Source organism: Rhagoletis pomonella, unplaced genomic scaffold (assembly GCF_013731165.1).
Source record: "Rhagoletis pomonella isolate Grant_MI unplaced genomic scaffold, Rhpom_1.0 Rhpom_scaffold_00007, whole genome shotgun sequence".
NCBI classification, from domain to species: Eukaryota; Metazoa; Arthropoda; class Insecta; order Diptera; family Tephritidae; genus Rhagoletis; species Rhagoletis pomonella.
The window spans coordinates 68,601,779-68,627,679 of NW_023458561.1; the positions used below are offsets into that span (position 1 = coordinate 68,601,779).

Here is a 25,901-nt window from a genome sequence, read left to right on the forward strand (position 1 = left end):
TCAAAACTGATATGCAAAACGGAATTTTAATTTTAAGAAGATGGCGCGATCCCTTTTTCACAACCGCGTTAAGGAGACATTTTGAGTAATTCCGATTTTAAAAAGTTCCAAAATCGATTTTTTTTTTAAATTTATTTAATACATTTGTATGTTTCCAAGGGCAATCACCTGCACGAATGAACAATCTAAAGATATGTATGTAGCCGTATTTGTGCGCAGGTGGAACGTTACGCTTTACTGCGCCTCATTTTACGAGCAGCGCATTAATCGCCTCGGTCCCCGGTGGTTTTTGTTGACGACCAACACGTTCACACACACAATCGCATATTTGTTCGATATCTTAAATAAATAGCATTTTTGTATTAAATATTCAATTAAAAGCCCGCTTTTTAGCCCCCCAAAAAGCTGTTCAGTAGATACATATTTATAAAACCACATGATCCCATACTTACTCTGGAAGTTGTTGGCGTGTACTGAGAGATACTATTATTACGTTGATAAGCGTTGGAATTGTTAGTGTTGTTGTTATTTCCGTTATTATTATTGTTATTGATATGTGAATTCGAGTGTCCTCCAGCTAGTGAAGCCGCAGTGGCGGCAATTATTGTTGCGGTAGCAGCCGATAGTGCAGAAGTGTGGAAATGTTGGCCCAAATGTGGTGTACTGCCTGAACCTGTTCCCGAAGTACTTGTAGTGCCGCTGCCGCTGGGCGAATGATTAATATTATGGAGATGTGCGAGACTTCCAATTGCAGTGAGGCTTTGACTGGCTAAGATTTTACTGTGTTGATTACAGGCGTGATTGTTGCTGGAACCGCTGCTGTTACCTGCATTAGCACTCTGTATACTATTGCTGCTTGTGCAATGAATTGCCTTGAATTGTTGCTGTTGTTGTGCACCCAAAGCATTCTCTATTCCAGACGCATTTGTGCTCCAGACTGACATGATGCTTTAGCTGCGGCGGCAGTGGCCTTGAAGTAGCTATGCGCCATTTCGCCATTGCAATGAATTCCGGACATTTTGAGAAATTATAATAAAATTACAAGAAGAAAACTTTTATTAACCAAAACGGTAACGACAGGTAGATTATTTGTGGTGATGTTTGATGAAGCGCTTCCGAAAGCACCAAGTTCGTTTGTTGAAATGCAAATGCGTTTTGGAAAGTTTCCGATTTGTTCAGGTATAATTAAAGCGACGTCGGCGGCTTTCAAACCAGTCGCCAATGAACACAATACGGTGAAAAACACACACGAATATAAAAATTAAATGATAATGAAATTCCACAACGATCAAAACAGAAAAGTGAAGAAATGTTAAAGCAACTGACAGTTTACCTATGGTTGCGACATCTGCCGTTTGAAACGAAAACTTGTTAGTTCTGTCATTAGTCGTAAGATGGCGCTGCGGCTGGAAAACAGTGGGGCTTTGTTTGGAAAAGTGTGAAGAAAATTGACAATGAAATTCAAGGTTTAGGGCCGATTGTTCAATGTCTGATTAGCACATCGGAGGTAGAAGCTCCGGTTAAGTACAACGACTGATGATGTCGAAATCCTCGATAGTGTAGTGGTAGTGATAACCAGACATTGAACAACCGGCCGTTAAAGACATCCACACACCTGTGCGATTCTGTCGTACCGAATCCGCACCGTTTTTGTTACTACAGACGTTACCGCTTCGGAAACGATGACATGCACACATCTTCCGATTTTATCGGATTCGGATTATTAAGATTCTTAACTTTTCTACATCAAATATGTTTTGTTTTCTAATGCTGGATTTCCACTAGGCACTAAATGGCAAAAATTACAAATGACAAAGTCGTGCATTAAAAAATAATCGTTTGGTTACACTAAAAAATAATCATTGGCTGCGTTTCTTTATACATTCCGGATAATCCCATTTCACAGCCGGAATAAACAGAATGCTTTTGAAATATACGTTAACATATCATCAGGAACGTTCTAAAGAATAAGTAAACAAAAAAGTTTATTCCAAACGTTCAGAATGAATAAAGAAATTCGGCCATTAAGTCCATTTCCACATGACATTTTTTTAAATAACATAAACTTTTTGTCATTTTAATGCCTAGTGGAAATTCGGAATTACATTCAATTTTATTTTAATATTGTAAAATCCTTCCCCTAACCTTTTTCACTCTCAAAACGCGACAGTCTGCGATTTGGGCACGACGAAAAGAAAAAAGTTCAGAGCTTGGCTTTAGTTATTTGCAAAATGATTTCGGGCTAATGTGTCCGAATGGGCGACGCGGTCCAAATAATTTTTACACACACTTATAGTCAAGGGGGTCTAAACTTTATTTTAAACCTAACTTGAAAATTTTCGGTCACTAATTTTTTAATAAATTCGTTCCCAAATATCCAATTTCTGTGAATTTCTGAGTGAGTTTTACCCAAAAATAATGGGATGGCGTAGCCAGAGTTACACATATGTACAAAAAATGTTGTATATGTTACCGGCCAAACCCGGTCTTAGGACAAACTAGTTTTTTCTAGGCTAAATTAGTTCTTTCCAGCTCCGATACATCTACGCGAAAAAGTGCTCTACTAGGGTTGCCAGATTTTTTATGCACGAAATCAGTACATTTCACTTTTTCATGCTAAAAAAATCAGCACTTTTCAGTACAATTTTTTATAAAGCAAAATTATGAGTTTAAGTAACAGATAATAGCTGTGTTTTCGTATTCTCCAGCAAAAAATATCCAGTAACTTGCCAGTAACCAAATTTCGGAGAGTAAGTCAATATTTACTCCCAATGAGTGAAATATGCAAGAAAGTACGAAAACGCAAAACCAGCAAGAAGTTGCTAGTTTTATGAACAGCTCATTTATTTGTTATTTTCCGATGCAATTTTCTTAGAAAACTAGTATTTTCCATCTTATTATATATTTAAATGGGTTTATTTTGTCAATTGCAACTCTAAAAGCACCACAAACAATTATTTTGTTAATGTGAATAACAAGCCCTGTTCGCGTACGCATTATCCAGTAAATCCAGTACTAATTTTACTGGTTTTTTACTGGATGTCGTTTTCGTACGCAAAAACTTGTAAGAAACTAGCAAAAGAGGGGAAATTGAGAGAACAAAAATGACAGCTGAACTTGCAAGTTTTACTGGATTTTTACTGGATAAATTTTTACTAGCAACTATTTGCTAGTAAGAAAAACAGCTGATGGCATGATGCTTATCTAACATAAGTTGCGATCCCGTACGAGTCCGGACTAGTCAGAAATAGTCAGAATCAGTCAGATTTCACTGGAAATCGATCCCGTACTCGGTTCTCTGACTATTGAGAGGACAAAAAAGAGAGTAAATACGGGTCTATCTCTGTCAGAAGTTACCAGTTTTAGTCCGAGAATTTTTTGCTGGTAAATTCTGGTAAATGTGTCAAACGATCAGCTGTAGTGTGTTTGGCAACCAAATTGTAAACAAAAGAAAAGTGCACTCTGCTAATTCATGTTGAAAAGTATTTAATTACTTGTTTAAGTGGATTCTAATGAATTTGAAAGTGTTTTAGGTTATTTACATGTGTGGGCTGAGTGTGTTTACATACAAAATTAGCAGAAATTTACAACCAAAATTCGGAGGTTATGTTGAAGTTGACAGAAGTTACCATTTTTTACTAGAAAACGATCCCGTACTTTTCAATGTTACTCTCTCGCTCTGAGCGAATTTTTATTTTTTGACAGTTTTACTAGTCCGAGTCCGAGGAATACGGGATTGCACCTATAACTAACAACACTCGAAAACAAACGTCATCCTTCTTTTTAAATAATTTAAGCTCCATCATATCGAGCCCTAACCGCCAAAATAACGTAAGCGACATTTTTTTCAAAATTTTCTTTTTGATGCAGAAATGCATCTAGATGCTCTAGGAATATTTCTGCATCAAAAATAAAATTTTGAAAAAAGTGTCGCTTATGTTATTTTGGCGGTTAGGGCTCGATATTATCTCAACTAGTACGTAACGACACGGCGATGTGCCCATAAAACGATTGATCTTTTTGTTGCATATTATTTTCTTGGACATATCAAATACTATTTGAAACACGTCAACTATAATTAAATTATTTTCTTCTTATTTTTTACAGCGCAGTTTAAGCAAGTTCCAACGTTATGTAAAAACCTTAAGAAAATCCTAATGTATTTTGTTTGAGTTGAACACTCAGTAGAAATCAGTCAAATTTTGAAAAATCAGGACATTAGCGTACTGATTGAAGAAATGAATAAAATCAGTACAAGAGTTGAAAAATCAGTACTGTACTGATAAAATCAGTACGTCTGGCAACCGTATGTTCTACGCAAAAATACTGTGGAGCCTGATCTAGTTAAGCCTAGGCAAAACTAGTTTGTCCTAAGAACGGGTTTGGCCGGTAGCATACACAACACAGAAAAGAGAATTCTACGTAGTAAGGGTTATAATCTCTAAGCGCGGCTGAAGGCCGGCTACGCAGAAAGAAGCTCTGCGCAATACTATTTTTTTCCGGTGTCAAAACACTAATTAAAGACCATTTTCCACAGGTTCCCCAGGGGTTTGTGGAAGGTTTCGAGGCGTCAGGTGTGACTTTTTACAAGCTTGAACCGTGCAAATAACTAAACATTCCCCCAAAACTTTGCTTCTATGTGGTTTTTGTTGTGTTTCTGATACCAATCCAAATGCCATACATGAGCATGGTTGGGACGGAAATGCCCCCTAAATGTTTGCTTTAATATTGATTCCTGATTTATGATAGGTGCTAAGCAGCGGTGCTATCGTTTGATCGGGGTGCAAATTTAGAAAAAGTGTTTCGGAGTGACACTAGAGAAAATGTAGTGCAACACCGGAGTGATGTCAAACATTGCGAGACTAATCATATATTTGTTTGAATTTGTTTTTTTTTTTACCTACTTAAGAATGTGTGCACATTAGATTGGTTCAAAAAATCTAAAATTTTTTTGAAAAACCCTTTTGAAATGAAAGCGTTACTATCGTGCTTAATATAAAGATTAAGATGTCGCGAATTTCTATATTCCAGACAAATAACAAACGAAATATTTTTATTTTTCAATTTTGAAATTTTATAAGTCGTTTTAAAACAATGCATCGGAAATTGAAGGCTGTAAAAAGTCACTTATGAGGATTCCATGAATTCACTCCTCCAAAAGTTCTTTAAAGTTAAATTCGAACACAGTTAAATTTTTACGATTTTTTGAAATTTCGGCATATTGTTAAAACTTATCACTAACGGCCGTTTTCTCATTTAAATTTATCTGCCTTCTAACAACACACTTTGTTCTGACAAAAAAAAAATGTGTTTAAAGGGCAGATAAATTTTAAAAACTGCTTGACAAAACTACACTATATATTATACAATTTTTCTTGGAAATTTTTGTAATTAAAAAAAAAAACGGTTTCGGCGTTGTGCCATCTTCAGTGTCATTTTTCGTTCTGAGACAAACCAAATTTGACAAGGGATGACGGAAAATCGTTCCACATTACATCACACTCCTACCCTGTCGGAAACACCAACAACAAAAATGAGAATTAAAAAAAAACATAGGGTTTATTTTTTTTTGTAAAAAAAATATATATTGGGTTTTCTTTTTAATAAATAAAAAAGTAGAGCGACAGAGTGATGATTCAACTTAGTTTAAACGCCCGAGCTGGCTGGTTTACACTCAGATTAGCCAGCTGTGCAATTTAAACTTAGTTTAGGTAGTTAATCTAAGTTGAAACTGTCACTGAAAGACTGGCCATAAATTAGAATGAAAAACTCCGATTGGAGTGACAGCGACAGCACTGCTAAGCAGAGGTTGAATAAAACGATTTGGTTAAAAATTAGTACAAGCGATGAAGGTAAAGTTGAATACATACATAGATGAAGAAAAGGATAAAGGCAAAGATGAAAATTAAAATAAAGTTAAAGACAAAGATGGAGGTAAATTTAAATACTTAATATAAGGATAAAGAGTCACAAGGACAAAAACAAAAACAAAGATAAAGAAAAAGACGAGAATAAACATAATGTCAAAATTAAAATTAAAATTAGACAAAGAAAAACATAAAGATTAAGATAAAGATATTGATACGGAAAAAGATAGCAGAAAGGTAGAGATAAATTTAAGAATAAAGATAAAGATAGAAATAAATATATAGAAAGGTATAGAGATAAAGATAAAGAGACAAGAAAAAAGAAAAATTTTAAGATTAAGATATCGCACATCGTCTTCAAAAGAGTCACAACTCAAAATTAGGCCTTTTTGAGATTATGCGCTAAAAATGTACGCAGAGCTTTTATTTACCTTTTTGCAAAAGCTGGAGCAAATTTTTGTTATAATTTGTTAAAAAAAAAAATAAGGAAAGGCCCATATAATTATCATGTGCTAAGAAATAGTTTTTCGCATTTCCTTACAAACGTATTATTTTGAGTTGTGACTCTTTTGAAGACGGTGTGCGATAATCTTGCATTGCTAGAGACCTGATAACCCAAAATAATTTCCAAGTTCTTAAAGGGCCTTACTCTACTCATAGCTTCGTACAGTGGGCCGTGACAAAACAGTAATTTTTAAGGTATAGGCCAACCTTTCACAATATCCGTCCAAGGGCTATATTAGTCGTAGTCTAAAACGCAATAGTCACTGAAAATTGGCGCCATTTCATGGTGAAAGGCATTTAGTATCACACTTTTAAACAAAAGCTTTCTTAACCCTTTCAGTACCGAAATTCAACTAATGATTCTAAAATTTTTTAAATATGTATACTGTATTTTGTAAAGCTTTCAGTTTTATTGTCATTCAGGGTCACTTAAATTTTGTCACTGATATCCTAGGTGTTTAAAAAAGAAAGTGATTTCAGCTATTTTTATATTTTACTTTCGCGAAATATATTCGAAAATTATGAATAAATACGAATCCGAATCACTATTCCACGAAAGAGCAAACATTTCTGCCATTTAAGGAAGACGATTTAATTTATGTGGCTGCCTCGGCTTGCTTCGTAGTAGCGCGCCTTGTTAAGCCTATTTCTGGCTCCATCTCACCCATGGCTAGCTCGATATTTGCCTTAAGGGCCTGATTTGTAAATAGATTATTTGTATAACATTGGTTCTTCATGGCACTCCACGAAGAAGTCTAACTCCGAAATTCGCACCAAACTGTCACTCTCTGAGCATACATCGCCTTCTCGACGATCACCTGCGGGTTTTCCGATCCCCAGATGCAGCAGTTTCGTTTGTTAACATAGCCATCGATATGAAAATACGCTTTGGCAGAAAATGGAATTTTGCGAGCAAAATTGTTGTCTAATAAATTTGCATCACTGTCAAAATAATATATGTCACTGTCAAAATAATATATGATTAAAAAAGTACTATATCGACCACCCTTTGCATATCAATTTATATGGTGTTTACAGGAGGTGATTTTAGGGGCAACTTTTAGTAAGAAGCAACTATCACTAACTAAGCTGCCTTTCAATTAAGCGCTTTCAATAAAACTGGTCGGCAGCAAACTTTTCATTCAACTAATCGCCGAAAAAATCGCCTCATGTAAACACCGTATAACATGTATTCCATTGCGATAAGATTTAAATGTTTTTAAATTATTTAATTGCTCTTCACATTCACGATTACAATGCTTAACTGGCCAAGAATCGTTTCAAGTGTATTATGTTGTTGAAACTGGAAATCCAAATCTTAACCACTAGCTGTCTAAATTGTGTCAAAATCTTCTCATTCGAGCAATTCAAGCTGTGCTGAGCGTGGTGGGTGATAAGTGTGCGTATATACTTCAACAAATAAAAACTTCTAGATCTAACACCATTTGTAGGAAACAAGAAACAGGATTTGCGTCAATTGGAGCGGATCATTTATGGATATAACAAACAAAAAAAATCTCAAGTGGAACTTTTAGCATGAAAAAATAATGAAAAAATAAACTAAGAATAAAATGAAAAATACTAAAAAATGTGGTTGTAGATTGAGTTACTTACTAAGTTTAGCAATAGTTAGTCGTTATAATTTTTCTGTGTAACGTTAGGCAAATTGTATATTTTAAAGATCTAGTAGTTTATTTTCATATTTATTTACATACACTGCCGGAACAAAGTATTGGCACAGCAAATTTTTCACATTATTTGCAACAATTTTTATTGTAATATTTTTCCGCCAATTTTGTATAAAAATATGGTTCATTCAACAACAAAAAACTTAAAAATATAATTCCTAAACTCGCAAAATTCGCGAAAATTCAGCAAATTTTCATCAAAATTTTCAACTTTTTAATCGGATTTTTTAGAATTTTGTTGGGTATGCAGTTTTGTAGCCTATTAAATTCTAGTAAAAAAATGCAAGTTCGGAGTTAGTCAAAAATCGCGTTGATTTATGAGAATTTTTTTTTGTTGAAGGTGTTTTGCATTTTTTCCATATAAAGAATTTTCGAAAAAAATGGAAGAGACTGCGTGAAAAAAAATTGCCAAAAATCAACGAAAATTCCTAGCTACTTAAACTTTGCTCTCAAAAAAATTCTAAAAAATCTGATTAAAAAGTTGAAAATTTTTATGAAGATTTGCTGAATTTTCGCGAGCTTCGCACAAAGTTTAAATTTAAATTAGCGGAAAAATTTTAGAATAAAAATTGTTGCACATATTGTGAAAAATTTGTTGTGCCAATACTTTGCTCCGGCATATGTATTCACATCGCACCCTAAATCAAAAAAAAAGGCCCTCGACAAAAAACTGTTGATGCTGCGCAAGCAAAACAAAATCACTATTTTTCCATTCAGCAATTTTATTGAGCTTGAGGCCGGTTTTAATGAAAATTTTTAGTGAAAAAAAAACCACAATTTACATTTATGGCCGACTTCTTCAACTGGGATTCGATCCAACGACCCCAGCCGCCAGGCTTAACAAATAGAAAAGTGGAAAAAGCTGCTGGCTATTGTGGCTCGGGTTGTTGGATCGAATCCTAGTTGAATAGGTCTGATGAGGAGATGTGGTGATCTTCGAAACAGCCATAACTTCAACCAAAAATGTAAATTGTGTGTTTTTCGCAAAAAAAATTTCAATCTGCCTTATCATGAATATTTGATGGAAAATTCAGCAATTGTTTTGCGATTTTATATGTGAGAGAGGAAATTATTTTACAGGTGAATACGTCATACGATAGTGTGAACCATGATAAAAATATAGTAAGGTAGAACCGCTGAGAGTCACTTTTAAAATTCTTGACGTTTCCAAACAATTTAATTTTTAAATTTACTCACAAACTCACACACACATTTTCATTTTCAAACTCAAGCAACAACAATTTCGAACAATTTCATTTTTTTATTTTCACTTTTATATGATTTTAAAATATTGGCAAACTTCAAAAAAAAAAAATCATGGCCGACAAATTGAGAGAACGGTTCTACCTTGCTATATTTTTATCATGGTGTGAACATGATTCGAAGTGAACTAGTTCGCTTGGTGAATATTCAACATACTATAGGTGAACTGCAAAAGCGAAATGTGAACGAGTTCACACGGAATGAAAATTCATGATAAGGCTGAGTAAAAACGGCCTCAAGCTCGATAAAATTGTTGAATATAATTGTTATAAGGCCATAGATAACAAAAATATTATTTTTCCAGTTAAAGCTTAGTATCCAGCACTTAAGAAAATGGCCTAGAAAAAAAATTGCCATTATTTCGTCTGTGTGACCAAGGAATTTTGACATCGGATATTTCAGAGCCTGTTGTCTCACTCTTTCCACAAGAAATAACGGAAAGGACGTATTTAAACCAAAGAAAGACGGCAGAGTTGATCCGAATCAACTCGTTAATTCGAAATTATCTCGGAAAGTAACTGAAGTTGATCCGGATTACGTCCTGCAGCTAATCCTCCTTAATGCGAATCAGGGGAAGCTTTTGTCCATTGCTCAAGTAAGCAAACAAAGCAGGCAGTTTTGGCATCCCCAGTAGGCGAGTGGTGAGAACTGCGTACTATCATTTCGTAGAACCCTGCTAAATTTTTTTTACATATATTATTATTTTTTTTATTTATATATTTTATTTTTTGCTTTAGTTTTCCATTATTTCACATTATTTATTTTATTATTAGTTAATCTAAATTTTTAGAGTTTAATTTTATTAAAAAAGTCAACAACAAATAACTAAAGACATCATAAAAAATTGATATGTAAGTTATAATTGAATGAACAAACAAAAAAACCTTAATTGAAAATTCTACTGGCAGTGCGACTCGAACCCACGATCCCGCGGCTCGTTAATCCGCATTACCGCCATCTGTCATAGTACAATTTTTATCATCGGTTATCCGCATCAACGTTACCGTCTGTCTATGCTATTATACTTTAACTCGATTGCTGAAATAAATTCATATGTTGCGTATTTTTTGCAACTACACCTGATACGTGACTAAACGGTAATTGACAACAAAACCGCATTGCTATTTAAATACTTTGAACGACCATTAATTAAAAAAATAGAAAAAAAATCAAGGTACATTTTTTTGTTTAAATCAATTAAATATAAGTATACTTCTGTTTTTAATAAATTATTGCATTAGTTTGCATTTCACAAATGGTTTAATAAATTAAGAAAACATTTAAGTGGACCATGCGCTTCTTGAATTTAAAACTTTAAAGAGTTTTCATTGAGTTAGTTTACTGGCACAACGGTTTCATTTGCATTTTTAGGTAAATTTTATGTACAATATATAGTATATATATACAAAGATATGTATACTTTGTACCTACATATGTAAATATACGCCTAGAAATTGATTCACCGAATTCTAAGTGGAATGTATGTATATGTATGTAAATATACATTATGCTGGGGCTGGATCTCTTTCTGGTGGTTTTGTATTTTTCTAAGCTTTCCGTTGCGTCAGTACAGCCCACAGAGCACCTGCAGAGTTGAATCCCATTCAAGTGGAATGATTAATTTGAAAGTAACGAATGCGGGCAAATATGGACGGCAGACGAGCTCACACCTCCATACATACATATGTATGTACTTAGTACTACCCAGCCAGCCGAGTGCAGAGTGCACCGAATATGAAAAGTGGAACTCCTCGAAGGTGCGCTGTAACCGACTAAGCGATTTTGGTCGAGTCCAATAGAGCACGCCAGTCATTTCTTTTCTGTGCTAACTGACGCAAATTGGAAGCCAAGTGAAGCCAAGTTCTTCTCCTCCAGGGGTTAGATTCTGTAACTGTGGGAAAATGCAGTGTACACCGAGTTCAAAACTCACCACCAAAAACTCATCGGATGAAATGCTGTGAGCTTTTCGGAAGACAACCCCAATTACCCAATTTTGATAGTTAAAACTCGTTCTCACACTTCCTGAATCGCGAAAAAAATAATAAAAATTAGTTTTTATTAATTTCATAATTTCTCCGTTTGTTTTTTGTTTTTGTGAAGAATACTATGTAAAACCATTTTTTTTTTTAATTTTAATTTGTTTTCTACTTAATAGAAAAAATATGATAAGGCATTTTGCAAGCACCATAATACCTCTTTTTCGGACAATTATCGGAGCACGAGAGCAATTCAAGAAAGAAAAAACATACTCCATCTAGGTTATCTACGGCTGATTTACGGAGCCATTTTTAAAAAAATCATAAGCGAAACCGAGGAGTCCGCGCAGAGCTTTTGCGGATTGTCTGAGTGAACTTTCTAGTACTCCAAACTCAAAGAGTCCTGCAGGCACTCAATTCTCCTCCTTAGGCGAGCATGCTCCTTTGGGACTCTTTTCGTATCCTCCCCGGGAAGATAAGCACACAGGGAGTCCTACCTTGCGGACCCCGCGCGCCGGTTAGCTGGGTAGTTGAATGTATTTGAAAATAAAAAAATGCATCTCTACAGATCCTCGTATAAAATGTGTATGCGTATTGTCTACGTACATACATACATACGTACATACATATCTATATTCATTCGTACAATCGTACATATGTAAGCTCACTCTTATCGTATCATTTTGCGAAAATAATTTTGTAGCCACGCTTTATGATTGCTTTCAATTGCCTTTGATTGGGCGCAGCGCAATCTTATGCATTTAACGATAATTTTCTATATAATTGCCATGAAGCCCACTTTGAAGTGCCAGCAAGCGGTTGGAGGTGGATTCAGTGATTTCACACATTCCATTCGGCTATTCGAAAGAAAAAGAGGGTGTGGACACAAAAATAGTACCTACTACTAGTAGCTGCATGCTTGCATACATAGATATGTATGTATGTATGTATGCATTACTTTTTTCTTTTAAACAAACTATTTTTTTGTTTCTTTTGTTTATACTTTGCTTACGCATTCTTGGCCTTTGACGTCGATACCTTCTACAAGATAAACCTGAGCACTTATTTTGTACTTATTCGAGCTTATTTTGTACTTATTTGTGTATGAATTTTTGTTTTGCAAGTAATGCCCCGTTGTGTGCCAGGTTTGCAAGTTATTGTTTGCATATCTATTTTTAACGATTACACTGCTATTTTTAAATAGTTAAATAGAATATGGCGAAGGGTTGTGCCCATAAAATTGAAGCAAAATGCAATTTCAAAGCAAAAGGCAATCAAATGCAAAAGAGTATTTAAAATTAAATAGAAAAAATACCACGAGCCCGGGCCCGGAGTTAAGTATGTGCCCACAATGACAAGTTTTAGATGAATATCTTCTAAAAAAAAGAGGCAAAATTTAGAGTTTGATTTTTTTTACTAGAAAAAAAAAAAAAAATTTCAAAGCGAAAGAGTGCGCCACTACACCGCACTCAGTTGCCTGCTCTTTTCATCCATCACATTGCTTTTAAGTTTATCATAATTCAAAAAAAAAATAATAATTTTTCACAGTTAAACAAAAAATGTATTTTATTATCAATAAATTAAGTAACACTTGTCTTTTAGTATGTATGTACGTTCATATATCTGCTTGAATATGTTCCAACTAACAGCATTTCTCTCCTCATATTTGTTTAAGTACAATATTTTTCTTTCTAAAAAAAAACTACCAATAACAAAAATATAATGATTATTTTCCCTAACGATATATAAAATTTGTGTTAACTCTTAATTAATTAGAAATAAAGTTGCGTTTTTTTTGTTGCTGTCACTTAACTTAGTTAAATCATAGAACAACTTTTTGGCACTGGTGACTGGTGAATGAATTCGCGGCATCCTCTTCTTCTCTTATCTCCCCTCTCTCCTCTCTCCCCTCCGCGCGCGAGTTCGGTCAAATCGTTTGCTCTATGGAACCCATCGACTTCTTTCGCTCGTTCACTTCGAAGCGATGCATAATCTTGGCGACAATGCGCGATGGCGGTATATCCGGGTTGCCGGTGAGTCCGCGATAGCCCAAGACACTGTGATCGGCAAGATTGTTGGCCAACTGCAGGCGACGTATGAAAGCCTCTGTGTCGATGCCGCGCACCTGTGACGGTTTGAGGAAACGTTTCGGTATGCGCGACAGAATATCCTCCGAACCGACCGGGCCAAAGCCTAAATTAATCAGAATGGCTTCGGGGTCGGGCTTGCGCGCCTCCAACAAGCTATCCACACTCGAATAGCGGCTGGAGGACTCTGAGTGTGTGGAATTGTCGCGCTTCAACATGGTAAAATTGTGGCGACGCAGCAATGGACTGGCCGGACTGGTCGCCGTATCGGTGGTGTTTGTTGTGGTGGTGGTGGAGGAGTCAAACGATTCCTCATGCTTAAGGCGATGCTCACGTTGATGGTGGTGGTGGTGGTGGTGAAAGATGCTTACTGTAGCCGCGGATGCAAAGCAATTCGGCAACGATGACGGCTGACCATCGAAAGGTGTGCTGTGATGCTGTTGCTGGAAGTGATGCAGGCGTTTCTCTGTCACGTACGAGGGGGTGCCATGCAGCTCGGTGCCGCGCGATGGATCGCCTATCAGTGATGTCGTATTAAACCTAACTGACGGCGGTGGCTGCGTCACCACCAACAACTCCTCTTCTTCATCCTCCTCTTCCAGATCGGCGGCATAAGCGAAATCGGCATCGTCCAGTTCGGTGGGTTTTTGACGCTGCAAACGTTTGCGACGCGGCAGACGATGAGGCGCGGCACTGGAGCGCAACTTTTCTCCACCACCGTTCAAGGGAGGCGGCGCACTTTGCGTCGACGAGCTTGATGCACTTATCGGACTAGCAGGTGTCAGTGGTGGTGGTGAGTTATGCTGCTGTTCGTGCTGACGTTGTAAGCGCGTCTGGCGTAGTTCGGTCGCCTTGCTATGATTAAATGTGACTTGCGCGTCAGCATTGTGGACATGCGCATTGTTATTGCTATCGTTGTTCATTTCATTGCTGTTGTTGTTGTCGTTGTCTTGACTTTGTATTTCCTGATTGCAGCTGTACCAGATGGTGCGTTTCGTTTCCATTTTAGCTGGCTGCATGTTGGCTGTTTGTTGTCACAAAGGATTTGATTTTTCGGAAATGCGTGCGCGTATGCGTCTACTGGCAGCGAATAACGGTGCAATGTTTGAATTATTCGACGTTTTCTCTTTGTTTTTGTTTTTGTTTCTGTTTCTGTTTGTTTTGTATTGACTTTATTTGGTTGGCGGGCGGTCGCCAGTTGACCTTGCATGTGAAACCTGTTTGTGGCGGCGCTGCTGCTGCTGTCGCTGTTGCTGCTGCTGCTGCTGGCGTTTAAAGCTCCCTCCACTGATTCGCTGCTCGCTAGCTGAGTTGAGGGACATTAGCGGCTGCTGCTGTTGTTGTTGTTGTTTTCGCTGCTGTTGTCGAGCGCTAATTAGCTTCGCCTGTTGCAAGCGTCAATGTCGTTTGTTTAACCGTTGTTATGTGTATGCGATTTAGCAAAGTGTTTGTGTGTGCGCGGCGTGTTTTTTCCCAACTTTTTTTTATTCCAAATGATTTTATTTATTGTTTTTAATTGAATATTTTTTGCTTTGCTTTACAGCGCGTTCTAGCGGAGATGAATAAAAACAATAATATATATATATGTATGTATGTATGTGTTAAGATGAAGTAGTTGTTTTTGTTTTCAGCCGCTAATTAGTGATTATAAGCCGTTTTAGCTGTCACTTGTCGCTGGAATTTTCCGCAATTTGTTTTGATAATAAGAATTCAGAATACATACATATATATTTGCTAATAATGTTGCGACTTACTTATATGTTTTTGGTTTTATAAACTTTTTGTTAATTTTTGTATGCTCTACTTTTGCGAATTTGTTATTCTACACTTTGCTTTTGTGTTATTTAATTACTTATTTTTCATTCGCTTAACTGCTTATATCACAGCTTGTCTCTGTAGTCAATATGGATACTAGTCGTGGATGCTGAACTATTTTGCGCCTTATGCCGCGTGCGTTGTCACAACGTGCTGCGGTCACGCTGACTTATTTTACCGCTTGGCTCAAACTCAGTTGCGCGCTCGCGCCCGACAACCCTTACCCTTAGCCGCTAGCGTATTGCGTACTGCCAGCTCCAGTTCAAGCTGCAGGTGAGGAAGGGGCTTAATTTGAAATTATCTCCAACTTACTGCCTCGCTTCGCTGAATTTCTTTAGTTGCGCGTTCGTTTGCGTCTTGGCGCTTTACACCTCCGCACTCGACAGTTGCAGCTGTGTCACTAAGTCGATTTGTTATTGGGTTTTCAGAATTTTCACACTTGTGCCTACACACCAGTTGCGCTTTAGTATTTTATTTCTCCCTTTTTACTTTTTTTTTTCTTATTTAAGTATTTATTTACCTTTTTTGCACTTTCCCACTTGTTGCTCTTGCCTTCTGTTTTTCTATTTAATTAACGTCGCTTGAGCGTTAAACCTCCTAGCGCTCGGCAACCCTTTGCAGCGATTTGCTTTTTTGCACTGACGCAAACTTTAAACGTTATCTCTATTCGCTAATTCGATAATTTTTCGCTTCTATTTTTCAATACCTGGGTCTTTTTGTTGGCGTTGTTGTTGTTGCTCTTTTATGGCTTGTGTACAAGGCTTATTGCTGCGCGTTTTTGCCTTATTTGTTGATTCTCAATATTTTTCTTTATTTGCTTAATAATATTTACATATATTCCATAATTTCCATATTTGTTTTTTGTCTTTCTCGTTTCACTTGCCGCACCCCGCCTCGCCGCTGCTTCGTTATTTTGCACTTTGTACTATCTTGGTTATTTTTGCCTTCCAAAGTATTAATTTAGTTATTTAAGCTCGCGCTTGTGTGCCGTATTTACATTTGTCATTTAATGTCATTGATTACTCGTAATCAGCAAAAATACATACACATAGCTACACTCCCCTTTTTCAATTTCTTTATGGAATTTAAAATTATTGATTACGGTATTTTTTTGCACATTTCCGCAACCCGAAACTGTACTGTAGTACTCGGTCTTTATGCGAACGCTTTATTGCTTTTATAGTCTTGACTTTATTTTAATTATTTGCTTATTATTTTATTCCGTTTCCCCTTTCGCGTACTCTCTGTCGCCGCCCCGTCGGTTTAAGTACGTTGGCGCGTTCAAGCGATCTTCAATGCTGTCTCAGTTCGACGATGATGTTTCCGTAGGTTCCAGTGTTTTCTTCTAAACGTCTACCAATGTACTGTTTATTGTTTGCGGCTGTTGCTGTTGCTGTGACCGCGACCGCGACCGCAAAACCGCATTGGAGACGTAACGATCGCACAGCCAACCAGTCGAAATCATTACCATACCAATATATGTATGTTTGTATGTACATACGTACATATGAGAGCGTGTTGTTTGAGACGAGAGACGAGCGCACGATCGGCTGAGCGACCAAACCCAACCGCTTTGTTGATACAAATCGCTCCAGCTTTGAGCGCAGCTCAATCGCTTGCCGCACAGGTCCGCGTCCTATACTCCGCTTGTGCTTTTGTTGCTATTGCTGACAGGGCTGCCAACTTGGCTCATACCGTGCCAGTTTCGGCCCTATTCTACTTATAATGGCACTTTTGAAAAATAGTAGATAATATTTCGATACATTTTTGTGAAATCATTTGCTTGTACTTCTTTTTCTCAACTAAAACTTTCTTATTTCGATACGACATACAACTGGTTTATCTTTTTTTCGGCATTCGACTCTGGTCTTTGGAAAGTGTGCTAAATGCTAAGAATTAAAAAATGGCACCTTTTTTGGCACTTCATAGCTAAGGATAGTTGGCAGCCCTGATTGCTGATCACCGATCAACGAAAGCTTTTTTTCTGTTTAAATTTTGCAATTTCTTACTCATAAAATTTTCAAGTCGAATTGTTATTTACCAGCTTTTTTTTTTACTACCGTGGATTCAACGATCTACAGAGATCGAATGTCCGTCGTGTATTGTTTGTTGTTGTTTTTGACGTACTTGTTTTTGTTTTCACGTGCTTTGGCGCTTTTGTTTAATTTCTCTTGCTTTTGTTGGTTTATGGCTGCTTCATGCAAATGTCGATAACTTGTTTTCCAGTATCTTGGAACTTGTCTGCGTTTGTTTTTTTTTTGTTTTTTTAAGTTGGTTTGTAACACTTCTCCTCATTACTCTACGCTCTTTGATAGTTTGGCACTGGTTTTTCCCCATTTCGGAGGAAGCCCCTCTCACCGTGCCACACTTGGGCTTGTAATTTTTCTTTCTACAAACATATTTGGAAGTCGGAGCCGTCATGGCGTGTATGGCTACGCTTTGTTTGCCCTTTTTGTTCCAAATTCGATATGGGGCTTTGGATTGGATGCCACCATAACTCGTTCGTTCTGTGCTCTTCGAAGAGAGTTATGCTAAGTGAGCTGCTTTTGTTACTGTTGTGTTGTTATGGAAAAATGTGTGTAATACGAGACTCGGCTTCGTTTTGCTTAGAGAAACCGAGTGCAGCTTTGTAAAAGAGTTGCATTTATTGTATATGTAACGAGTACATAAACTTTTATATAGATGGCTCCACACTTGAAGTGCCAGCTGAAGAAGGCGTTTTCTCTCCAGAATTGAGATTAGAAAACAAGTTTGCCGTCTCTTTGACAATGGAAAAACAATTTCCTTCTATCAAATTTTCTTGTATTAGTTTAGACCTTCTTAGAAAAAAGCTACTAACTCCACTTTTCCACTGACGAAAATGACGGGAAAATATCGCTACATGGTGGTGAAAGCAAATTATTTTTATAGTATTTATTAAAAATTATGGAAAATAAAATCTACGAACTCCATAAACATTCATCTTTTTTTAATAAAAAACTGCTAACTCCATAAATTCATCTATGATTTAGTACAAAGGAACTACAGAATATTCCACACGAACTTTCGATTGATTCTGGGCACACAAAAAAATTTATTTCTTCAAGAAAATTTACAAGAAAAGCTTAGTACTAGGGCTTTCGATTGTTCGCCTTTTTTCCAAAACCGGTTTTCGAGTAATTCGAAAAATTGAAGTTTGATAAAAACCGGTTCGCCATTTGGAAATTAAGAAAATTCTCATGTTAGTATAAAGCGATGACCAAAAATTACATTAAAACTATTAACAGTAAAGATAACTTTTATTTAGGAAAGGGCAAACCAAAATAAGTTTAAAGTTTTTTTAGATCAAAAGTAAAACAAATAAAAATCAGTGAAAAATTCACATTTGATCTTATATTAACTTTTTTTTTTTAATACTTTATTGCATTTTTTCTGACGTCATTTCGGATTTGAGTAGTACTCTTGCCGCCGTATCCGAGTGCTTAGATGTGCCTGCTGTCACTCTGTAGGCCCCTTGGTTGAATTTCTGGTCCCACAAACATCAAAAAAGTTTTTGAAATAGCGGTCGCCTTTCGGCAGACAATGGCAAATGGCAATGAGTGTACTTCTGCCATAGAAAAGTTTCTTCGGAGGTGGAGTAAAAGTGTAGATCCCTCCGACATCAAGAAGTATAATCCGAATTGGAATCGACCAAATACGTAGAAAGCGTTTAAGCGTCAAACATTCATTATTGGAATCAAATATGATATAGGCTTGGGAACTTCTATAGACTTTTATAGAGCCATGAAGATTTGTATGAAATGAAAACAAAACCGGTTTGTTCGATAATAAAATCCGATGTATTCGATATTCGAAAAATCAAGATTTCAAAACTACTCCCTGTAGGTATCCAAAAAACCGGTGGAAACCGGTTTGGAAAAACCAAGTCAATCACCCTGCAAAGTACTTTTTCAAGCAACATAAATAAGGAAATGTATTTTTAACCGACTTCCAAAAAAGGAGGAGGTTATCAGTTCGTCGGAATATTTTATTTTTTTTATTTTTATTTATTTTTATTTTTTTATGTATGTTACCGCATAACTTTGCAACACGTTAACCGATTTCAATAATCCTTTTTGCAACGGAAAGGTAGTGGTTTAGATCCGATCATTGGATCATGAAATATATAGATATATATATATATCTTTTTAAGTCGGTTTTTTTTTGCTAAAAATTACTTGTTTTTTAGATTTTTTTTGAGAGCTGTATACTAACATCAACAAATTAAATTCAATAAATTCTACTTCCCGGTACAAAAAAAGAAATGAAATATTATACTAGACTGGAGACGGGAGGAAGGTAGTTGAATTCCGAAATTCATTTGCCCACTAGAAAGCGTCTATAAGTGACTAGCCATTCATTCTTTGGCTTTGAAAGTATTACAATGTAACTACTTCTCTAACTAGTTTGCTAAATATATTGCATCTCATTTCCCTAGTGGGTTTGAAACAGCAAATTTCTCACATATCCATACATACATACATACATACATACAGAAATATACAAATATACAAACATACGTAAATATGTACATATACACTCACACTCCAAATTAGTGTCCACTTCACTTTTATAGTTTTAAATCAAAAGCAACTCATAAACGTTTTGAGGGATAAGCAACCATAATAAAAACCACAATTTTTACGACAATTCAAAATGATAACAACAATTACATTTGATATGTACGAAATTGCGACAAAGGCGAGCACTTAAGTAGATCTTAAGTGGCTGCAGCTAAGTTCATAGATAAGCTAAGGTGGGCATTATCAAAGTGTACAAACATAAATGGAACTAAATTGACTTGTTTTCGAAGAAATAAAAATACGAGTAAGTATTAGGAAATTCTTAAGAAAAATATAGTAATCGGGAAATGCAATACATTTAAACCTTCCTTGTACAAAACGATGATTCGGGATTGAATGGTTACATGCTGACCACTTTTGATATATGTATATCTTTGCAAATAATTTAATATTACTTAGTAAAAAAAATCATCTAATTTTGGGCAATTAACTATTTAAGCATTTAATACCAAGTAATTTTAAATTGGTTGAAAAGAGATCTGCAAAAAAACATATTGACTTTGAAGTGCTTAAAGCCAAATGCATTTTTAAGTAGTTGAAATCAAATTCAGAGTCGGGACTGTTAAAGTCAACAGTTCGTTACGAGAAAGAAAGTCAGATCTTCAACTAGTAGTGGTGCGTAAAAAACTGGTTGATATTTAAACTAGTTTCTTTCCGTACTGGGACGCCTCTCGTCAAAAGTGAAGGTTGCATAAAATTAATTGTAAAAATTTCAATTGCATTTTTTTTTTTAACTAAATAAAATGCAATAGCTACTTTCAACATCTGTTATGAACTGCAAATACATACATACTTACAAGCATGCAATTTTCAAAAGTGTAATTAAGAATTCTATTTAATTTTCGTGTAAATGAAGTGTTTGTCTGACTAATTGATCGTATCGTAATAAAACTATTACTTTCAGTTATGCTAGAATCTCCACAGTTGATGTTTTCGCAGTTTATGCATGCAATTGTAATTTAATCTTAAAAAAAAAAATAAATAAATACTTAAATAACAGAGTTTTCACTTTTCTTTGGCAACTTAAATTGCTTATTGCATACATACATACACACATATTTGTTTACGTACATATTTAGGTATATAATATTTTTGTTTATATTTATGCAGACTAGTTTGCGTTTTATTTCGGCCAACTGCTTTATCGGAAAATGGGGTCAATTGTGTGTTTGGCCTCTAAGCTGCGCTATTTCGCTGTTCTTTGCAAATTTTTGTTTACTTCTTCGAAAATTGCTTATTTTGATTGTTGTTGATTTCATAGCCATATTTGTGCTTTTGAGTGTAAACGGAAGCACATATAAATATATACTTACTAAACACACACAGACTAAGTGAAATACATACATACATACATATCGTCGCTCGGCGTGCAAAACCGCGTATACGCAAAATGTCAAAAAAAAAAAAGTCTGCAAAGCGTATATTTTAAATTTGATATTCCTTTTTGGCCATTTAAAGACTGTAAATTTAAATTACTCTGAAAGATGGATAAAACCTTGGGTCTTTGAAAAATCAGTAAAAAGATATATGTATAGTAAATATTGTGCAACGCCTTTTTTTTTTGTAAAAAGTGGACATAGAAAACTGAAATCAAAAAAATAGCTTGTGAAAAGGCAGCATGCATTCTGTTGAAACACTGCCGATATATGTATATTCAAGCAGTCATCTAACTGCGCAAAACCTGTCCTTGACAAGTGGCCACAGATCGAGGTGCAGCTTCCGGGCTTGGCGATGCAGAGCATATTAGCCAACCCTGAAGGCTTGATAACTTGGTTTGATCTTAAAGTATCTATCAGAAAGATATTTTGACAAGACCTTACACTCAGATTTCGTTATTCAAAATGAGGATGCACAGGGGAAAAATTGTTCTATAGCAACAAGAAGATTATCTCTACGAAAAGCTTCTGGACTAAGGAATAAAACAGACAAAGAAGGGAGAATATTCCATAGAGGGTCTTTGGAGATTTCATATAAAAATTCTTATTGAATTTAGAAAAACCTTAAAGATATTTTCTTACGTTTAATCTATTTTATTAGGTGGTTTTCGCTCTGTATGAAGACGGCGGCAAAGCTGCTCTAATACTTGGGCATTATGAACCCTAAAGTTTGCTGCGTGGAAAGCTTAACTGAGGTTCGAAGGAACGAAATAGAAAACCTGGGTTGCAAAATCGACTTTAGTTTGGGACATTCCAAAGAGAAGATATTTCGAGGCAGAGAGCGCAACAACGACGTAGAAAACAAAGAATCACCCACTTTAGTACGTCTGGAAGGACTAAAGGGAGAACAATCTCGAATTCGAATTTGTAACTAAGCTCCGCTGGAGGGATCTCCCTCCGAGGAAGCAAAAAATTTGGCCATCGTACAGATTAATATAAAGCATTACCGCTGTGCTGCAGTTAATCGATGAGTCTTACTAGAGGTGGGTGACCAAGGAATATGCTATTATCGCAGATCCCGGCGTTCGAGGTTTAATGGGCCTAAATATCTCCGGTTCGAAATATTTATGCCTGCAATAACGGTATACCGACAGGCTGCGTCTTGGCTAAGAAGGAGTAAAATTTCTGAATAATATAAAGGAGGAATAAAATCATTTCGCTTTTAATTGCCTTTATAGCCCTTAACCTTAGACCATAGTTATTAGTTCATAGATTTTTTAGTGATGGACTACTTCGAGAACCTGATTACTTAGCCAAGCCAGCTAAAGCGACTAACATGCTTGGACAAGAGCTGATCTAACTATAATTGTAAAAATATATTTGCATTTGTACATACATACATACATATGCATGTAAGTACATCCCTATGCATATCATCTTCTCATAGTTTGTGAATCATTCATAGCAATATTTTTATATTTTTTTGTTGTAGATGACACCGGTAATTAAAAGCAAAAGCAAACACGCCGTAATGGAATAAAATGCATTGTATGTACTTATATACGCAGAAATATGGATGTATGTACATATGTACATGTTTATTAGTAGTTATTAAAATTGAAAGCATATTTGTCGTTGCATGATCCGTTAATGGGGGAAATGAACAAAGAGAAAACTTGTATTATCGCACAAATGGGCATTTCATGTCACACAACTATTTTAAATTGAAATGCAATAACACACATACATATGTATAAAAATGTTGAGTAAAAAATCTAAAAATTCTAGATAACTTTATATCCCAACAAGCAGACAGACATAAGCCTACAATTAACAACATGTGATGAACAATGTTTCCATAAGCAAATAAATTTGTTTACAATTGCTAAGCATTACATATACATACATACATACATACATAGATATATATATTTTTTAAATAATATTTATTGCCATTGTGACACAATCGAATGTGTGGGCGGGGCATTAAACGATGAGCAGTAGTATGTGCATAGAATACATACACACATTTATAGACGCTGTATAGGCTGAAAATTAAAGGCAGGCGAAAGGGGCTAATAATTCTACTTAGAATTCATTCACATTTGTGCCGCTGCCGTACAACGATGCGTATACGTAATTGTATGCACTCGAGCGCTTGAACGATATTTGAATTGTTTCAGCGATTAATTGACAATCTACGAGTTTATTATTACTTAACGACGTGCCTGCGAGCATACTAATGCCAATATTTATACTATGTATGAATGTATGCACTCAGGTTTGCCGCATTTCAAGCGGAAATAAATTACGTATCGATGATCGAGAACACAATATGTATCTATCTAGCTGACCAGCTAATGTACGAGCAATAGCGAATTATGATACATATAAAATGCAAAATGCAACAAAATTACGGATGCTTATTTGGGTGCCCCCCCCAAATGTGCCTATGAAAAGTATACATAGTTGTGATGAGATTTTGTGTGTGACATTTTTTTATCGCATGCGACAAATATGTTGATAGTTGTGTGTTATAGCCTATGACCACTGAGACTTGACGGATTTCTACGTTTGGCTTTACTAAAAAAATGGTATTCAAATGGGTAAGTATGAGGACTTTCTAAAAAAACGTTTCACAGTTTCGTTAAGCTGCGATTCTTCAAAGCTTTCTTCTACATGAACCCCAGCCTTCCTCATTAATATATGTATACTTTTTCAATGCTCATTAGAATAACTGTCATTTGCTTTCAACATTTTATGCCACGTGATATGGAACACTGCTAATGTGGTTTAAGTAAATGCAAATTTTGTAAGAAAATTCAGGTGAAAAGCATCAGAAAACAGTTTTGTTTAAAAACTTACCTGACTGAATAATAAAAGTTGAATTGACTTGATAACTATGCAGAATGTAGAGAGTTGTGATATCTGCGAACCTTAGTTGAATTATTTATAAGCGCACTGATTTTGAAAAGATGCTGAAATGATAGTGAAAAAAAAAAATATGTTAGCAAGAATAAATTTAACAGAGGTTCAAAAAAAAAGGAAAACAAAAAAAAACGTATACAACATCTAAAGTATGTATATACAGATGTATAACCAACTTTCAGAAAATTACTTAGTCCTAATGTCGCGCATGTTGAGCTTAAAGCTGCCTTTATATGAGGCGATTTTTTGACAGGCGATAATCGCATGCAAATGTTGACTTGCTGTCTACTTTGAATCAAGCGATTTTTGAATCACTATTTACACGAGCGATTTCTCCAGAACAATGTTGATTCGCCTGGAAAATCGCCTCATGTAAACGCAGCTTAAGGAATGTTTTTTACTTATACCAGCTGAATTCCTGGAATGAAAGCTTTGGTCTGTCGGCTATCGGCTGAGTTCATTCATATTCATTTGCCATTTAGGCAAGCAGCTTTGCAAGAAACAAACTCACACCCGACACCTAGTATACCATTTCCATGGTTGACGGTAGTGCTTCGTTTTTGAAGCACTAACCGGGGTGAATACGTTTTTTAAGTGAATTGAAGTAATGAATAATAAATCTTCTTGATCTCGCATGGCATAGAGCTATCTACGACACTACAAAGTTCCAAGAGTGGTAATATTATGCCTAGGGTTTTCACCTAGCAATCACAAAGTAAATACTGGACACTTTCCTCGCTATATTTTAGCTGACCGTTGCAGCAAATTCCGTTATAGGGAGGTCCTATTCTTTCTGCACGTTTGCCTATTGCGAAGCATACGCTTAAATGTTTTTTGTTTTGTTTTTTAGATGGTAAGTAAGGAAATAAAGTTTTTATGGTAAGTAAGCTTATCTCAACGTTCGATTTTCCTATAGGGTACGCAGGGAGCCACGAATCCATTTAAATCGCTTTCGCCGCAAATTTCGCTAAAACTTCCACATTCACATAAAATCACACAACACATATATATAGCTGCCCATATTTATGTGCATACATTTGCGTATTTGTTCCTTAGCTATTTTTGGGCACAAAAGCCAAGAGGTCTGCGATTTCAATTGTTTTTAGACTTGTTTTTTTTTAAACTTTTTTTCTGCATACTTTTGCATAAATTGACTTCTTCCGGTTGCACTTGTGAGCACTTTGTGACATTTGTCACAAAATACGCCCAGCAATATGACTAATATGTAAATCATCTTTGGCAGTGGCTTGCGGAACTTTTAATATCCTCTGGATTCAGTTCCTTCAAAATTCTCAACGTTTTGACTTTATATATTTTTTCTAAATATTTGTGAGGAATGTCCAATCAAACTTGGATATTTTCATTATGCATTACTTTACACGGGGAGCATAAAAACGATAGTACAAAAACCCAAAATATACTGGAAATATCGCAGATTTCAAAGTTTGAGTTGTTTAAAAAATTATTCAAAAAATGTTTCGAATTGTAAAAGGCAGTTTTTAGATTTAGCCCATCTTGAAAAAATCATTTCAACAAAATATTTTCGGAGCTGGAAGTATCACATTTAGATTAGACACTCATCACGCATACAGTGACTTAAATAAATGTTCACATTTTGATTTGTTTTATATTCAAAATGCTTTTCAAGTTAAACTTTTATTATCTTTTATAAATCTATTTTTCATGCTATAACTAAAACCATACAAACCAAAGTTTTAAACTTTAAACAAAATTTAAAAAAAATCAAGAAATTTTCATAATAAATCACATTGATTTTAAACTTTTAATTTGGGTGA

The 25,901-nt window shown here is 35.6% G+C and overlaps 2 protein-coding genes across 3 annotated transcripts in view; both read right to left on the reverse strand.

Annotated features, from left to right (window-relative positions):
• Window positions 1–129: 129 nt before the first annotated feature.
• Window positions 130–25,901, reverse strand: part of LOC118743425 (tyrosine-protein phosphatase 3-like) — a 50,057-nt gene continuing 24,285 nt past the window's right edge. For both annotated transcript variants that reach the window (XM_036476080.1, XM_036476079.1), the window contains exons 3-5: window positions 24,043–24,155; window positions 453–980; window positions 130–339 (exon numbers count right to left, since the gene is read on the reverse strand). In XM_036476080.1, coding sequence (XP_036331973.1) covers window positions 250–339; window positions 453–944 — 582 coding nt within the window. In that variant the 5' untranslated portion in view covers window positions 945–980; window positions 24,043–24,155 and the 3' untranslated portion in view covers window positions 130–249. The remainder of the gene's footprint in view (window positions 340–452; window positions 981–24,042; window positions 24,156–25,901) is intronic.
• Window positions 12,837–16,661, reverse strand: LOC118743424 (probable serine/threonine-protein kinase MARK-A). The gene has a single exon (XM_036476077.1). The coding sequence runs from the start codon at window positions 14,402–14,404 to the stop codon at window positions 13,226–13,228; it is 1,179 nt and encodes a 392-aa protein (XP_036331970.1). The 5' UTR covers window positions 14,405–16,661; the 3' UTR covers window positions 12,837–13,225.